Source organism: Schistocerca piceifrons, chromosome 2 (assembly GCF_021461385.2).
Source record: "Schistocerca piceifrons isolate TAMUIC-IGC-003096 chromosome 2, iqSchPice1.1, whole genome shotgun sequence".
NCBI classification, from domain to species: domain Eukaryota; kingdom Metazoa; phylum Arthropoda; class Insecta; order Orthoptera; family Acrididae; genus Schistocerca; species Schistocerca piceifrons.
Window position 1 is genome coordinate 419,918,089 of NC_060139.1, and position 17,771 is coordinate 419,935,859.

Sequence of the window (17,771 nt, forward strand, 5' to 3'; positions counted from 1 at the left end):
ACTAACACGAATTCTTTACAGACAAATGGAAAAACTAGTAGAAGCCAACCTCGGGGAAGATCAGTTTGGATTCCGTAGAAACACTGGAACACGTGAGGCAATCCTGACCTTACGACTTATCTTAGAAGAAAGATTAAGGAAAGGCAAACCTACGTTTCTAGCATTTGTAGACTTAGAGAAAGCTTTTGACAATGTTGACTGGAATACTCTCTTTCAAATTCTAAAGGTGGCAGGGGTAAAATACAGGGAGCGAAAGGCTACTTATAATTTGTACAGAAACCAGATGGCAGTTATAAGAGTCGAGGGACATGAAAGGGAAGCAGTGGTTGGGAAGGGAGTAAGACAGGGTTGTAGCCTCTCCCCGATGTTGTTCAATCTGTATATTGAGCAAGCAGTAAAGGAAACAAAAGAAAAATTTGGAGTAGGTATTAAAATTCATGGAGAAGAAATAAAAACTTTGAGGTTCGCCGATGACATTGTAATTCTGTCAGAGACAGCAAAGGACTTGCAAGAGCAGTTGAATGGAATGGACAGTGTCTTGAAAGGAGGATATAAGATGAACATCAACAAAAGCAAAACAATGATAATGGAATGTAGTCTAATTAAGTCGGGTGATGCTGAGGGAATTAGATTAGGAAATGAGGCACTTAAAGTAGTAGATGAGTTTTGCTATTTGGGGAGCAAAATAACTGATGATGGTCGAAGTAGAGAGAATATAAAAGGTAGACTGGCAATGGCAAGGAAAGCGTTTCTGAAGAAGAGAAATTTGTTAACATCCAGTATTGATTTAAGTGTCAGGAAGTAATTTCTGAAAGTATTCGTATGGAGTGTAGCCATGTATGGAAGTGAAACATGGACGGTAAATAGTTTGGACAAGAAGAGAATAGAAGCTTTCGAAATGTGGTGCTACAGAAGAATGCTGAAGATTAGATGGGTAGATCACATAACTAATGAGGAAGTATTGAATAGGATTGGGGAGAAGAGAAGTTTGTGGCACAACTTGACCAGAAGAAGGGATCGGTTGGTAGGACATGTTCTGAGGCATCAAGGGATCACCAATTTAGTATTGGAGGGCAGCGTGGAGGGTAAAAATCGTAGAGGGAGACCAAGAGATGAATACGCTAAGCAGATTCAGAAGGATGTAGGTTGCAGTAGGTACTGGGAGATGAAAAAGCTTGCACAGGATAGAGTAGCATGGAGAGCTGCATCAAACCAGTCTCAGGACTGAAGACCACAACAACAACAACAACAACATCATCAGTGGCCTGGAATATGTACATATGTTAGCCATTTTATTTACATTTTTGTCATTTTGCCTATAGATTATAACCAGTTCTGGTGGTTGGTATTTCCTATTAAGTAGTAATGTTTTGAACTGTACTTACAGGTTGCAACAGGAGCGTAATATGTAGGAAATTGTCCATGCAACCTGTAAGTACAGTTCAAAACATTACTACTTAATAGGAAATACCAACCACCAGAACTGTTTATAACCTATAGGCACAATGACAAAAATGTAAATAAAATAGCTAACATATGTACATATTCCAGGCCACTGATGATGCCTTGCAGAAAATAATGGCGAATCGCGTATGGCACTAAAATTGTGTTTTATTCAGTTGCTGTCAGGCGGTCCATAAGTAAAAATTATTAATATACCGTAAGAATTTCCTACTTGCTTTTGTCCTGTAATAAGTGTTTCAGACATTGGGTTTTGTACATTTTAATGCACATTCGTCGAAAAGCCATCCAAATAGAAGTCCACTGTTTCTTGTATACTTAAGCTCACGATTTAAAATTTTTCACAGTTTCATTTCTGGGATAGGTCTACACCCACAATAAGTTTCAGGAAACTTGAAGCTCAAGAAGTGGAAGGCGCATGATGGCTTATGGAATGACTCATAGTGGTGTCCAGATAGTTTTGATCAGATGCTGTACATATTTAAGCTTGTTAGGCAATTCCTAGGCTATATTGGAAATCAGTGGATACTGGTTGTGCACCGTGACATTTGAGTATTCAAATGTAAAGGACAGCAGTGAGTTGCAGAATCCATATTATACAGCATATCTAGGTTTCAATTTTTTACATAGTCAGTGCACCAATGATGACTATGTCATGGTTGAAATCTAGATCTGCTATAAATTATGGATTCTGCGACTGACTGCTGTCCTTTAGATTTAACTATTGTAGCCAACTATTGTAAAAACAAAAACAGTTTCAAGGTTTGATTACACATTACTACACTAAAATTGTGCCATAGTTAAGTATTATGCAGCAATCACATTGTGTACTATACATCATGTGGTTCTTCTAAGAAATTATCTCTGAAGTATAAGTCAGCCAATAAAATAGCCTTTTTTTCCTCTTACACAGTATTTTCTTTCATATTCCTACTATTCTTTACTTAAAACTGCCCCCCCCCCCCCTCCCATCTTTAATAGCTGCCTTGCTCCACTTGAGATTTTCTTTTCATTTTCTGTCTTCATACATGCAACATAGTTTGTTGTTTGCATTTAAATACTGTGTCAAATAATTGCCTCTTTAATGTATATCTGTATGATCTCCACTATCTGTTAGGCTAAAATTGTTGCTTAATTTAATCGAGTAGACATCGCCCTTCTGATGAGTCAGTGTCTTTCTAGCTGCACATCTACTTTTATGTTGCCTATTTTATGAAAAGGACAGGTTGCTGCTCACCATATAGTGGAGATGTTGATTCGTGGACAGGTGTAACAAAAAGACTGCTAAACAAGTAAGCTTTTGATCAAGACACTTTCTTCTGAATTAGACAATACACACACACACAATCACGCAGATGCCAGTCTCATTTACATGATCACTGTGTCTGACTGTTGAGGCCAGACTGCGAGTGACAGCACATGATGGGAGAAATAACCTAGGTGGTGGGGGTAGGCTGAGGCTGTGGTGGGGAGGGGGGTGGGATAGAAGTGTGTGGATGTGGGATGGTAAACGCTGCTTGTGGGAGCATACAGGAATGAGGTGGAGAGAGGGTGGGGCAGCTAGGAGCAGTCAGGAGGTTAGACAGAGGGCAGGGGGTGGGGAGTGCAAAAGGAGAGAAGTGAAAAAGACTGTGAGTGTATTGGTAGAATAGAAAACTGGATAGTGCTGGGTTGGGAACAGGGAAGGGGATATGTGGGTGAAGAAACAGTAACTAACGAAGGTTGAGGCCAGGAGGGTTATGGGAACATAGGCTGTATTGCAGGGTGAGTTCACACTTGCACAGTTCAGAAAAGCTGGTATTGGTAGGAAGGCACAGGCTGTGAAGCAGTCATTGAAATGAAGAACATTGTGTTGGGCAGCATGTTCAGCAACTGGGTGGTCCAATTGTTTCTTGGTCACAGTTTTCCAGTGGCCTTTGGCCATTCATGCGGGCAGAGAGCTTGTTGGTTGTTATGCCCATGTGGGTGTGACAACCAGCAAGCTGGCTATCCACATGAATTGCCACTGACAAACTGACCAAAAGACAGCTGGACCACACAGTTGCTGAGCACGCTGCCAAGGCAACATTCTTCATTTCAGTGTCTGCTTTAAAACTTGTACCATCTGGATCCTTCCTACAAATACCAGCTTTTCTGAGTTGCACAGGTCGGAACTCTCCGTGCAATATATCCTACATTCTACTAACCCTGCTGGCCTCACCTTCGCTAGTTACTGTTCCTTCAGCCACCTGTCCCCTTCCTGGTTCCCACTCCAGCACTGCACAACCTACTATTCCACAAGCGCAGCCACAGAATTTTTACTTCTTTCCTTTTCCACTCTCCCACCCTGCCGCCCCCCCCCCCCTCTCCCCCCCTCTATTTAACCTTCTGACTGCACCTAGCTGGCCTGGCCTGCCCTGCCCTGCCCCCAACTTGTCTCTGTATGCTTTCACAAAAAGCAATTTACTATCCCCTTGTTTCTCTCATTATGCGCTATCACTTTCAGTCTGGTCTCCCGCTGCCAGTGACACTGTCCATGTGTGTATGAGTTGTGTTTGCATGTGTGTGTGTTTGTGTGTGTGTGTGTGTGTGTGTGTGTGTGTGTGTGTGTTTGCCAGGTTCAGAAGAAGGCCATTTATCTAAAAGCTTACTTGTTCAGCAGTCTCTTTGTTGTGCTAGCCTCTAACAACATATTAACTATATTATGAGTAGCAATCTATCCCTTTCGTAATATTTTCATTATTCCACCATGGATTTTCCATTCTTTATATTGCATCTTACACATCTTGGATCACTCCAAATTCCAAAGTTAATTAGTACTACCACATACCGTATCTTTCTTTATTGTTTAATGAAATGTAGGCAGTTTTGTTTCATTTGATGCTTGTCAACATTGTTTTCTATTTGTTTTCTACTGGAAGAGTGTGTTACGGGTGAACAATATTCTGCATGGCAGATTATACTGATGTATGACGTATGTCATGTATTACATTTTTATTTAGATGTTTATATGTAAGACTGACTAAACTGCAATTTTTTTCAGTGGTCGGAGGATGAGTAATGGAAACTGATGATTGTAGAACCAAAAGAATGCGTGGAAGAGCTCGAGGACGTGGTAGGGGGAGGGGAAGGGGAAGGGGCAGAGGACGTGGGAAGAAGGCAATAAAGGTGAGTAAATGTATGTATAGGTTAGAACTTTGATATTGTATTAACATATGAAATAGTGGTCTTATGATATTCGCACTGGCCAGAAATAATTTGAATAGAAGAGATTAGAGGCTGACAGACACACATTGTAGATATCACCCATACAAAATACTAAGTAAAAAGGATTTTATTTCAAACTGAAGTTTGACGTAATTATTATGTTTAGCAGTTTACCCCGTAGTCTGGGCTCTATTGGATAATTAAATAATTCAGTGATTCACAGGTTATTTGCCCAATTTTTGTGCACAGGCATGTTGTAAAAACCAATTTGCTGGTTGAGTGACTGTATTTGATTGGTATATGTGTAAAGCTACATATTGATCCTTTACAATGTATTACAAAGTAGGGAAAAAATGAAGTCCCATGCTTCTTGACAGAGCATAGGGGAATGACGCGGGAGACCCGCACTGCTGTGCTAGGCAAGGTCCTAATGGAGGTGGTTTGCTGTTGCCTTCCTCCAAGCATAATGGGGGAGAGTGATGATGATGAAGACGACACAACACCCAGTCATCTTGGAACAGGTGAAAATCCCTAATCTCGCCAGGAATCGAAACAAGGACCCCGTGCTCGGGATGTGAGAATGTTACCGCGAGACAACAAGCAAAGTACACCATTTTAAACTTGGTAACATAAAGAACATATTTACACAAATTATGCTATTACTCGGCAAAAATGCACTGTATGCCCAGCAATAGTGGGAGCTAACTTTGTCATGTAGCCACATTCCATTTTAAAGTAGTGTTTGTTGTTTCCTTGTAGCACAAATGCAGAAAAAGATTACAATTGTAACAGCTTGCTGTTAATGTCAATAGTTTTACTGATGATTTCAAGAAGTAGGATGCTGTAGTGCCAACAGACATGATGATAAAATGTTCAATCAGATGATGAGAAGCAATAGTTACGTAAGTCAGCAGTGTGTAAATTACCGGAGAGAGGGGGACATCATCAACTGGAACAGGAGTCAGGTATCTGCCTGAAAGCGGAAGAAGCAAACTACACACCCTAAATGTTTCTCTGATACTACAAATAAATATATTATTAGGAGCAATTTCTTGAATATTATTAAGAATACAAGGCATTAAAATCTTTGAAAAAACTTCCCAGTGTTGTTTTGCACGGAAGTGGACTTGCAGGCTAGCAAAGAAACTCAGAGACTAACTGTTCCATAGTTTTAAAAGGTATCAGAATAAATAAGTTGCCTTGTTGGAACAAGAGCACATAATTGCATATGACGTTAGATTTTTATGAAAAATAGAGTGCCAAAATTTAAGTAGCCAGTTGTCAAGCTGTATGTACAAACAAACATGCATGTTGTATGCCCCTACATTATGCGAGCTGGACCCACAATGCTGAGATTCTATTTCAGCAGGTGGACTGGGTTGGGTGTGTGTTGTGGTGTTGTTGCATTGGTTGTGATAGGTAGGAGAGAGGGAGGAAGGAGACAGTAAGGGGGTTTGGGCGTGCGCAGCAAGCAGGTTTGCTGGCTAGGAATGCAGGAGGGAGAAAGGGCAAGTGCATGTGCTAGTCATGTGATACACGGGTAATGTAGCCAGTGGGATGCGGCACACGATGAACAATGGTGACATGGAGATGTGGATTGGGAGAGGGCGATAGGACAGTGAAGAGTACCGTATTTACTTGAATCTAAGCCACACCTGAAAAATGAGACTCGAAATCGAGGAAAAAAAATTTTTCTGAATCTAAGCCACACCTGAAATTTGAACTCGAAATTCAAGGAGAGAGAAAAGTTTTAGACCGCACTTCCAAATCGAAGCAAAGTTGGTCCATTGTAACATGAGCACAGTTGGGGTCGAATGGATCAAGATAGAGCTACAGTAGTTTGGTTCGAGTCGTAAGCTTAAGAGTTAAGCTTTACCAAGTAGCCATTGCTATGTGTCAGGCGCCCCATCCATATTTATACAGGTGTCCTTCCTTTTTCACTTGCTTCGTCTGATTTGAATCAATTGCTTATTTTGCTTTGATCTGGTAAGTGCCGTTCTCTTTGTTATAGGTGTTTACCTCACTCTAAGCTGAAAATGCATTATTGTAGTGTGTCATGCATTGTTTGTCGCATTCTGATAATGAGTGTTTACGACCTGTCGCCAATCGCGGCATGGCTTGCTTTTGTGCACGTACTGCGGCTTACATAAAAAAAAAAAAATCAAATAAAAAAAATTGTTGTTACTTACACTGCTGCTTTCTTTGATAATGATGAACAAGAATCAAATAATAGACTGCGTATGATAGATGATGTTCTGAACGAGAGTTTAGTGAAAATTTTTATCCGTTTGAAAACCTTGCAGGTGCCTGTTTAGTACATTACATTCTGCACAGAAATTAGATTCATCTTAGATTTAAAAATCTAGTCAGTTTCCGTGCTTCATTTCTGACTCTATCACTATTCAGCATAAGAATAATGCGAATATAAACATGACATGATATGTATATTCTTCCGCATTTGCTGTTGTCTCACTCTAGTTTTGTAGTTCATTTGGCAGACAGGATTTAAATGAGATAGCAGCAAACACGAAAGAATACATGGCATAATGTTTATATTCTTCTACCTTTTCTTTTAATTTATTTACCGACGCAGAGGTTTTGGCGCCAGTATTTATCTTTGTGCCTGCAAAACATGCCTGTGTAGCGCTACATATATTAGATGGCAGAAGTTTGTTGTGGCGGCACCTACCAACATTTTTCAGAACTTCCACTTACTTTGCACTCGATTCTAAGCCGTGGGCAGTTTTTTAGATTAAAAAAACCGGAAAAAAAGTGCAGCTTAGATTTGAGTAAATACAGTAGACAGTGTGGGAACAGTGGGTTTACAGAGATTAAGACCGGGATGGTTAAGAGAGCGAATGGTGTATTGCAAGGATAACTCCTGTATGTGTAATACAGAAAAACTGGTGGTGGAGGGAAGGATCCAGATGGATCTGATTATGAAGAATTCACCAAACTCCAGTGTGTTGTGCTGAACTGCATGTTATTCCACTAGCTGCTCAGCTTTGTTCTTGGCTACACTTTGGCAATGGCTGTTCATTCTGGTGGACTGCTGGTTGGTTGTCATACTGACACAAAAAGCTGTGCAGTGATTGAAGCAGAGTTGGTTATGACGTTGCTGTTTGCACAGGTTGCCCTACCTCTGGTGATATAGGATAAGCCTGTGACAGGACTGGAGTAGCAAGTGGTGGATTGGGCGGGTCTTGCACCTGGGTCTTCTACAGGAATAAGACTGCTGTGGCAAGGGGGTTGGGATTGGGTGTGGGTGTAACAGAAGGATAGACCAGTGTGTATAAGTTGGGTAAGTGATGGAATAACACTTTAAATGGCATGGAAATGATCTTGGGTAAGACATCCGTCATATTTGGGCATGATGATAGAACATCAAATCCCCAGTGAAGGATATGCTTCAATTGTTCCAGTCCAGGGTGATATTAGATGACGAGGGGATGCTCCGTTGTGTTGATTCTTGGGTGTGGTGGGAGGATTAGATGTGTTTGAGGAAATCTGTTTGTGGACTAGATAGCGGGAGGTAGTGCCTGTCTGTGAAGGCTCTGGTGAGACCTTCAGCAAATTGGGCAAGGGAGTTCTCGTCACTGCAGGTACACTGTCCATAGCTGGCCAGGTAGTATGGGAGTGGCTCTTTGGTGTGGAATGGATAACAGCTGTCAAAATGCAGGTACTGTTGGTGGTCAGTTTGTTTAATATGGACAGAGATGTGGATGGAGCCCTCGGAGGAGGTTGAGGTAAATATCCAAGCAGGTCGCATATTGGGTTGTTGAGGAGGACCAGGTGAAGCAGAAGAGAGAGAAAATCTTTAGGTTGTGAAGGAATGAGGATTTGGTGTTTGGGCACTGAGTCCAGATCGTAAAGGTATCATCAATGAACTCGAACCAGAAAAGGGCTTGGGGTTTTATGAGGCTATGGTGGTTTCATCTAGACAGCCCCTAGAAAGGTTAGCATAGGAGGGCACAATGTGAACGCACTTGGCTGTACCGCATATTTGTTGATATACCCTTCCATCAAAGGAGATGTAGTTGTTTGAAAGGATATGAACAATGCAGGGGCGCAGAGGTTTGTGTATGGAGGGGGGGGGGGGGGGGGGACACTCTAGCTTGACAAAGGACTCATTTCCTTTTTCTAGAATGTGTGCCTGTCAGCGACTCAGTGCTTCTGCTGCTCAGTATGTGGTCTCATTTTCTCCTGAAGTATTTACAAAAAGTGCCATTTAACATTTTGTTGTTGGCCAAACATGCAAATTGGCCTTTGGACTGTCATACAGAAGACGGTTGTTTTCCTTTCCACAAAAATATATAGTGACACTACTTCTCCTGATAATTCCATTGACAAAATTTTGAGAGAAAATGGGTCCCTCCATACTGTCTAGAACTAAATGCTATAGAATTGGTCTGGAATCTTGAAAAGAATACGAACCGTTGTCGTAATCATCAAACACCTTACTCTAGAAGCTGAAAGAAATGATTACTGATGCTTTAGCTGCTAGTAAACAAACATTGTGTCACCAGACGTGGTGAAAGCCTTTAAATGTAATACCATTTCAATTATTTACTTGTCAGTTCTACGGCTTTTATATTCAAGTAGCTTCTCTTTTGCCCCCACAAGGTTGAACAGACTTCATACCAGACCTTTCAATCAAAGAGAAGTCTGACATGGTCTCTGAGAATTAAACCCGCCATGCTCAGAACCAGAAATATTAGCCACTAGAGCACAAGGTTACTCTGATTTAGTTGTTGTGACATTAGGTTTCACTAACATTAGAACACTGTAAAAAAGCAATATGTCACATAAAAAAAAAAGTTTGTGATGACTACTGGAAGAGAAATACTTTGGTGAATGAGACGATTGAAAATATAATAAAATTTATTTGGCACTGAACTGAACAAAAAGACAGTATTATCTCTTGTAACTGAAACAGCAGACAACAAATATGTAGATGCAGTTCAGGGAGCTAGCAACATCACTGGGTAAGATAGTTTTACCGATGCTGTCAGTGAAGTGGCATTAACAGCAAAGTTGAGACGTTCTGTATGTCCTGTTTCTGTCCTTATTCTTCATGGACTCTTTCGTTCAGTGGCATGTACAGAAGTGTAGTGTCTGACAGGGCTACTCTTGTAAGAATACTGGAGTGTACCCTATTATTACCATCCATCCCTACTTCTTGGATGTATGCCCAATTGTGCCACACTCTGGCCAGGTCTTCTGTTCTTTTCACCAATTAATTAGAGTGAAACATGCATAAATTCAACAACAAATGTAAGCAAATTTGAGTAGTTGATAGGCACAAGATTAGAAACAGTTACTGAGCCTTTGGATGATGTGATTCTACAGAGCCAAGTAGTACATAATACCTGCACAGCTACATTTCCCTAGCCAACATTAGCACCGCATCTCAGCCGGTGTGAGGAGGGAAGAAATGTTGGCGTGGGAGAAGGGTTGAGGTGATTGGAGGGAACAGTTGCTTATGGCAGAGATGAAGAAGCAGCAAGTTCAGTGTATAGTTCTGTAGCACTGTTCAGCTTTCCACATGCAGGCAAGGTGACATGTATGTGGTGCACAATGACATGGAGAAATGGACTGGAAGTGGGGAGAGAACAGAGGAAGAGAGAGACTGTGGAGTGGAAGGTTTGAGTGTAGAATGAGTGAAGTGGGGGCTGGGGTGATGTTGGTGAGGGACAGGGGCTTGCAGAGAGATTGAGGCCAGGAGGACTGTGGAATCAAAGGCAGGAGTTGTAAGAATAGTTCCCTTCCTTGTAGTTTAGACCCTAACTTGACTCATTTGGCGCTCACACTCTTTGTTCCACAGTCTCCCCTTCCTCTTTTTATCTTACCCTCCCGACACACTCCTCCGCATCATTGTGCACTGCACATAACTTCCCCTGTGTGCAGCCATAACAAATTCTCTAGGGCAACATTCAAATCCTGTGTGCCTGTTCCATTCCTTCACCCTTCCTCAACCCTCTTTCCTGCTCTTTATCCTTCTCCCCCTCGCCCTCTCCACCTGACAAAACCCCTCATCCCAGTTGAGCTGCATGCCAGCGCAATGTAATTGCTCCCACCCATTCACCCCCTCCTCTTCCCAGCTCCTCCTATAAATGGAATGCCATTCAGATTATTTTTCATCACAGTATTTAGGAATAGCAGGAATTTTCTTCTGCACTCGTGATAAACTTGATGTTGCTGTGTATGCTCTCAAGGGGTTACTGGAATTCCATGAGGTTTCTTCATGATGTAGTTTCTTCCACAAGTTAGTAGAAATATCATTGTTTCAACTGTGCAGTTTCCAGAACTCTCTCTTTGTGGTGCTCCATATAAAGTCATTCCATTTCTGGAAATAAGTCAGAAGTGCATGTCAAAACAGTTTGTGTCCTCTGACAGATGCCCATCAAGGCATTTACAATTTGGTTTCTTCAGATGTCAGTTAGGGCTACAGGTACCTAGCATTTACAGTATTGGATGGATGTGTGAATGCTAGTGCATTGGTCTTCACAATACTATATAACAGAGTGTTGTGCAGAACTCATATGATGTGTCTACTTAGACCATCAGGCAAGTCTGCAGTTGCAGACTAGTATCATCGAAGGAACATGCATTAATCTTCGAGCAGACCAAGATGCTCTGTTCTACTGTCACTTTTGGAACTTGGTCATTAATGAGGCAATAGTAATAACAGTAAACAATAATCATTTCAATCAGCATCTTGCTTTCATACAATATTCTGCGTGGGATCCTGCAATAGTGCAAAGTCAGTAAGCACACACATGCTCAACAGTGATGTATGAACTGAGTACTTCATACTAGGAATGAATGAGGAGAAAGACTAATTGAGTTCTGTAATAAATTTCAGCTCGTAGTAGCGAATACTCTGTTCAAGAAACAAAAGAGGGGAAGGTACACTTGGAAAAGGCCGGAAGATACAGGAAAATTTCAGTTAGATTATGTCAAGGTCAGACAGAGATTCCAAAATCAGGTACTGAATTCTAAGGCGTACCCAGGAGCAGATATAGACACAGTTCACAAAGTAGCAGTGATAAAGAGTAGACTCAAGTTTTAGAGCATACTCAGGAAAAATCAATGAAGTGGGACACAGAAGAATGAAGAGATATGCTTGAAGTTCTCGTAGGCTATAGATATTGCGATAAGGAAAAGCTCAGGTCAGATAAAGAGGAATGGCCATCTCAGAAGAGGGCAATCACGGAAGGTGAAAAGAAACATAGGTACAAAGGAGAAAAATGTGAAGAAACTATGGATAGCAAAAGAATTGCTTTAGCTAATCAACGAAAGAACGAAGTACAACAATGTTCATGAAAATTCTGGAATACAGAAATACAAGTCACTTAGGAACAAAATTACAAGGAAATGCAGGGACGCTAAGGTGAAATTTCTGCATGAAAAATTTGAAGATATCGAAAAAGAAATGATTGTCGGAGTGAATGACTCAGTGACTCAGCATACATAAAAGTCAAAACAACCCGCAGTGAAATTAAAAGCAAGCTCGGTAACATTAAGAGTGCGATGGGAATTCCACTGTTAAATGAAGAGGAGAGAGCAAATAGGTGGAAAGAGTTCGTTGAAGGCTACTTTGAGTGGGAGGAGTTGTCTGATGACGTGATAGAAGCAACACCAGGACTTTGGGAAAGTAGTAGGGTACCCAGGAATTTATACAAGATCATTTCCTGTAGAAATTTGGCACTTCCCCTCAATATGATGAGTGGAAAAATTGTCAGCACGTTGCTTGAGGGCCACATGGTACTCAGATGATAACCTGAGAAGATTTCATCAGTAGACTTTCCCAAAAGATCCTCCATTTGAATGTAATTAACTGTTTCATCAAGTAAAAGGAAGAGAGAGATTCCACACAGGAAGAAAAGTTTACAGATGCTAATGTATAAGGTTATACCTAACAGAAAAATGTCAGTACTGCCAACACACACACACACACACACACACACACACACACACACACACAAAATTATAAGTATGTACACTGTTTTAACTTTCAGTATTCATAGGTCCTTTCATGGGAAGGAAAAAGGGATGGATTGGAGAAGATTAAGAAGTAAGGGCATGTTATTCAGAGCCCAAGATGAGAAGGAACCACCTGTTGTGAGGACAAAGCTTGTCCTGAAGATAAGTACGGGCCAGCAGGTTTCTCATGGTTTCATAATTTGCTCTCGTCCTGAAGATAAGTACAGGCCAGCAGGTTTCTCATGGTTTCGTAATTTGCTCTCCATTTCCATATTGCTGATGTGAGGGAAAGAACAGAAAATATTCCACTGCATAGCGACAGATTTTGTCTTACGATATTTAGACCATTGTTAAGCCATTCCCTGCCATCATCTTCCTTTGAAGAATGGTCACCAACAGAGTTTCTTTAGAGCCTGGATGGAAAGCAATAAAATTCAATTACAAGCATTGGGCTTCACAAACAGCAGCAGTGTCACAAATTTTAATGCCATTCAGTCAACTTTAAGTGGTTGAACGAAGACGTAAAAGAAGTTTCTCTCTCATAAAAATAATATTCATTCAAGAACTTTCTCAAAATTATCTGTGTGTTACTGGGGGGGGGCAACAACAAGAGGAATATACAGTGCCACTGTGCTAAAAATAGTCCCAGATCTCTTAGTGGGATACCTAGAGTTGTAATGTTGAGGAACATCGTATGCATTATACTTTACCTCCTTGGTTTTTCATTTTTTTACTGTCTGTCATATCCAAGATCACATCTGGTGCCCAATTGAATGGTGTCCTCAACAAGGACAAAGCAAATACCAGTCTCAGCACGTTGTTGTTGTTGTTGTTGTTGTTGTTGTTGTTGCTGCCATGATTTGCAATTCAGTTGTGTATTTTATTCTATACAAGATTTAAGGTTTCTCAAACAGAACTATTAGTGATTCAGACTTTCCAGGATACTGAATTACTGTCAAATGAATGGTGCACAGACAGGTATGTCAGCAATTTAAATACCTGTCTGGTCATCCATATTTAGATAGTCCTTGGTTCCCCTAACTCATTTATGGCATAAAGAAATTGCCACAATAGCGCTTTCGAAAAGGACATTCCAATTCCCTCCTCAGTCCGTCTCCAACCTGAGTTTTTTATGACTCCAACCTAGATGAGAAATGAACCTGTAATTGAATCCTTTGCAAACCCTAATTCTCTATAGCTGTTCTAACGATTTATCACATTTGACAGGTGCCTTTGTAGTCCCCTACTGATTTTTCCACCATTTTATTAGTACTGCCCATCCCTGGAGTGGAGCAGTTTGCACATTAATTCTCGTGCAAAGGATCCAGGCTACTGGGAAAAGATTTAAGCACATTATCTGGCTTACGATACTAAAGAGAAGGTGGACCAGTCCCCTACAATGAAGCAGTCTCAATTGTGTATGACTGCCATGGATTTTTCCTTGGTGGAAAGACTAGAACAGTGTGCACTCAGCCTCATGATGCTAATTGAGGAGTTAATTGAATGAGAAGTAGCAGCTCCATGGTCTGAAAAGTTGACAATGGCCAGGAGAGTGGTGTGCGGACCCCAGGTCCCTCTCTACAGCATCCTGAAAGATGCCAGATGGCAAAGGAGATCGCGGGGCGTAGTGGTAGAAAACTAGCATGTCCATCAAAAAGTTAGCTTCTATACCTCCTCCTCCATGGTAAATTGAATTTTTATGTTAACTTTATTCTTTTGTTCATGAAAAAGTTCTTTTATGACTCCACAATGCAATCGCATCATCCACATAGTGGAAACAGATGTTTGACTTTTTAATGGCCATGCCTAGTGCCTGTGCTTCAGATTGTACCACAAAAGAGTTAAACAGCTCCCAGTCATGATTCTATCCATTTGTTCATAATACTGGTCATTCAGTTTAAGTACATAGTCATGGAGTTAATTGGAGAAGAAATGGAATATATCAGAACTTTGTTAGAGAGTGGATGATCGTCCTTACAAATAGAAAGGTTATTGTAAACATCATGGAGGGTCTCAGTACCATACATCTGTCCGAGAAATCTAGTACCTGTCATTAAAGTTGTCATTGACAGTATAGAAAAGGTCTGGGAAACAGTGGCATGTTATTGTAGTACATAAACCCATGATCCAGGTGCAGGAATATTTGTCAGACTGAGATGCTTGACAAACGCAGGAAGGTACAGAAATATACAGAATATTGAGCAATTGTGGACCGTTATACATGGATAATATAAAGAGAATAGTGAAAAAGCAAAGGAGAAACTATTAGATCAGCACTGTTGGAACACATTTTGCAGTGAGGAAACCACAGGATTCAATTTGATAAGATCCAAGTGCTGACATCGACAGGCTGGTAGATAAGCTGCTCAGAGAGACAATAAAGATTGCCAAGCACAACAGTTTTAATGTTACTGGGAAAAGAGTTAAACACATTATCTGGCTTACAGTATAAAAGAGGAGGTGCACCAGTCCCCTACAATGGAACAGTCACAATTGTATACAACAACAGCCAGCTATACTTGAATTTCAAAAACATTTCCTGCCCAACCACAGATTACCTCAATTTCAGTCAGCAGTAAGCACCTGTCTACAGTGAAAGGTAACTATAATGACCCCTCCACCTTCTCAAGATGTCCTACACAGACAAAGACATTGTGAAATATTGTAGCATGGAAAATTTTAATATTTTATTCTTGTAGCAAAGAACAGATGGCAAAGAAGAAGAAGAAGGTAATGTATTGTAAAAGCAATTAATTGTTATACTCCTTTTATTCAGGTAATTGAAAGTGATGAGGAAGAAACTCCTCTTCAGGCACCGGAAGAAGTGACAGAAGGAAATGAAGAAAACTTGCAGCCTCCAAAAAGTAAGTTACTTGTATACAACATCGAAGTGGAAAATATAACTGTCCATAGTTACATGTGAACCTCATAAATTTTAAATCAAAGTGCTGGAGTGGCTAAGACATTGAATTCATATTTTGGAGACATAAGTTTCAAATTACTTTTCATCTATGCAGATTTATATTGCCGCATTGTCTTTCAACAAATTCACAGGTGATTACTGTCCCAGCCATTCTCCTGTGGAACAAATCCTGTTTCTCTGATAACCTCAGTGTCAACCATTTGCCTAGCTTGCAAAAAGTAGCTTGCACACTTTTGAAGATAAACAGTTTTGAGCAATGCTATGGAAGAACAATGTACTGACCTGAAGCTGGAACAGTCAAGGATACATTTAATTGTGGGGAGCCAGAGTGTGTCTGGTAAAGTGTTTCCGGTTGTGTGAAGGTGTAATATTTAGCAGGCCAATGGAAACTTATGAGGAGTTTAAAGAGTGAATTCTAGAACATTCGGTGTAGAAAGTACCTTAAGGAAACTATGCAAATTTCAGAACATGTTGGATTGGAATGAGTTGGGCTGAAGCTATGTACTTTCTTAAAAGAAAAAAAGTTTAGTTTAGATATTGCCATCTCATTACACATGCCATGATGGCAACTGTAAAAGCTATTCACACTTGGAATTTTTGTATTACAAAGCAAAAAAATGTTTCCAGTTTTTATCACAAGAAAGGATGGAATGGTACATATCCTGGTCATTTTTGTTGGTGTTTGTTTCCACTCCAGTAAGCTGTATGTGGCTGCTACTTGTTCAATGCAGGCTTTAAGTGGCCAGTATTTGCACCGTTGGTGATATTTGTTTTATGGGCTGTAGACTATGGTCTGAGGCATATTTTTCTGTGTAACATTTTGTTTCATGGTGCTAGAGACATGATCAGAAGCTACAAAAACTCGAAAGCAGTGTCAAACCAAAACAAGCTCACACAAAGCTAAACTATTTGAAGGTATACACACAACACTCATTTCAAGACATCATAAAATTGCTGCATAAGATCGTGGAGTTGCACCATTGTGAGAGTCCTCCAAGAACTGTATACCACAGTATTTAGAGAATGAGCTTGATCATGTATGAACTGTTTTTAGAAGAAACAACTAGTCTGATGGAGGTAAATAGGGCACTCCTCCCTAAAAGATCTGGAGCTTCTAGTGAAAAAGAGCTGAGTAAAGGGAAAATTTTCCTCTCATTCCTAAAAACAGTTACAGATAACAGTAGCAAAGTACTAAGAGGACACAATATTGACACAGTGATTAAACTAATGAGAAAGGTGTACAAATAATTAAACACTGCAGAGGCCCTATGCCCACCACTTGTCACAGCAGGAGTATATAAAATTCCTTGCATGTGTGGTCAGTTGCACATAGGAACTACAAAAAGAAGCATTTACACCTAACTTAAGGATTGCAAAAGCGAGTGCAGTCTGAGAAATATGAATTAATCAGCAGTAGGAGACATCTAATGTATGAATAGGCCACAGAAATTCAAAAGCACAAAAACAATTTCAACAAAAAAGGAAGAGAATTAAAACTAGACAAGTTGCGGATTTAAATGCTACATAAAACAAAAAGTGCCAATTGTTCTATGCTACCAGCTCATTAACAGACACTGGAATGACTTTTCAATCTTGGGCAGCAGTCTGGTGATGTCACAAACAAACTGTTTTGTGAATATGTATACAATGTTCAGTTTGCTGAGCTTGTTTAAACTTGATATTGCTTTGGGTTTTTGTAGTCTTTGATGTGTCTACTACTAAGAGACAAAATGTTAGGTACAGGTTGTGAAATAGCACCCATAGAACAGAAATCACCAACAATCTACAAATTTGTGGCAAGAGATGGAAGGAGTAGTTACAAGGTAAATGAATTAAACCTAGATTCATCTCCCTCTAAAACCCAAAAGACAACCCTCGTGAAGCAGTCAGGTAGAAAGAACATATTACCATGTCAGACACACAAGTAAGCCACATGATGTCAGGTAGATTTGAATGGTATTAAATATTACTCTTCACTACAGTACAGGTGCGACATCCATTGTCATGTTTCTCAGAAACCTTCCCAGTGATCATCCTGATATGTTATTCAGTCAGTTGTGCAAGACCCTAATGTAGCTTATACACTTCAATAATTACAACATGACCTTTGTCAATATTCTTCCTCTTACACTGGTGATATCACTGAGCAATGAAGTTGATCCAAATCTACTGGTTAATTCCTATTCACATTCCTCTCTTCAACCTATAGATGCAC

The 17,771-nt window shown here is 40.3% G+C and overlaps 1 protein-coding gene across 4 annotated transcripts in view; it reads left to right on the plus strand.

The window, feature by feature from the left end:
* The window catches only part of LOC124776449 (E3 ubiquitin-protein ligase Hakai), a 75,853-nt gene that overhangs the window by 30,465 nt on the left and 27,617 nt on the right, over window positions 1-17,771 (plus strand). For all 4 annotated transcript variants that reach the window (XM_047251455.1, XM_047251456.1, XM_047251457.1 and 1 more), the window contains exons 2-3: window positions 4,484-4,608; window positions 15,410-15,497. In XM_047251455.1, the coding sequence (XP_047107411.1) occupies window positions 4,501-4,608; window positions 15,410-15,497 (196 nt within the window). In that variant the 5' untranslated portion in view covers window positions 4,484-4,500. The remainder of the gene's footprint in view (window positions 1-4,483; window positions 4,609-15,409; window positions 15,498-17,771) is intronic.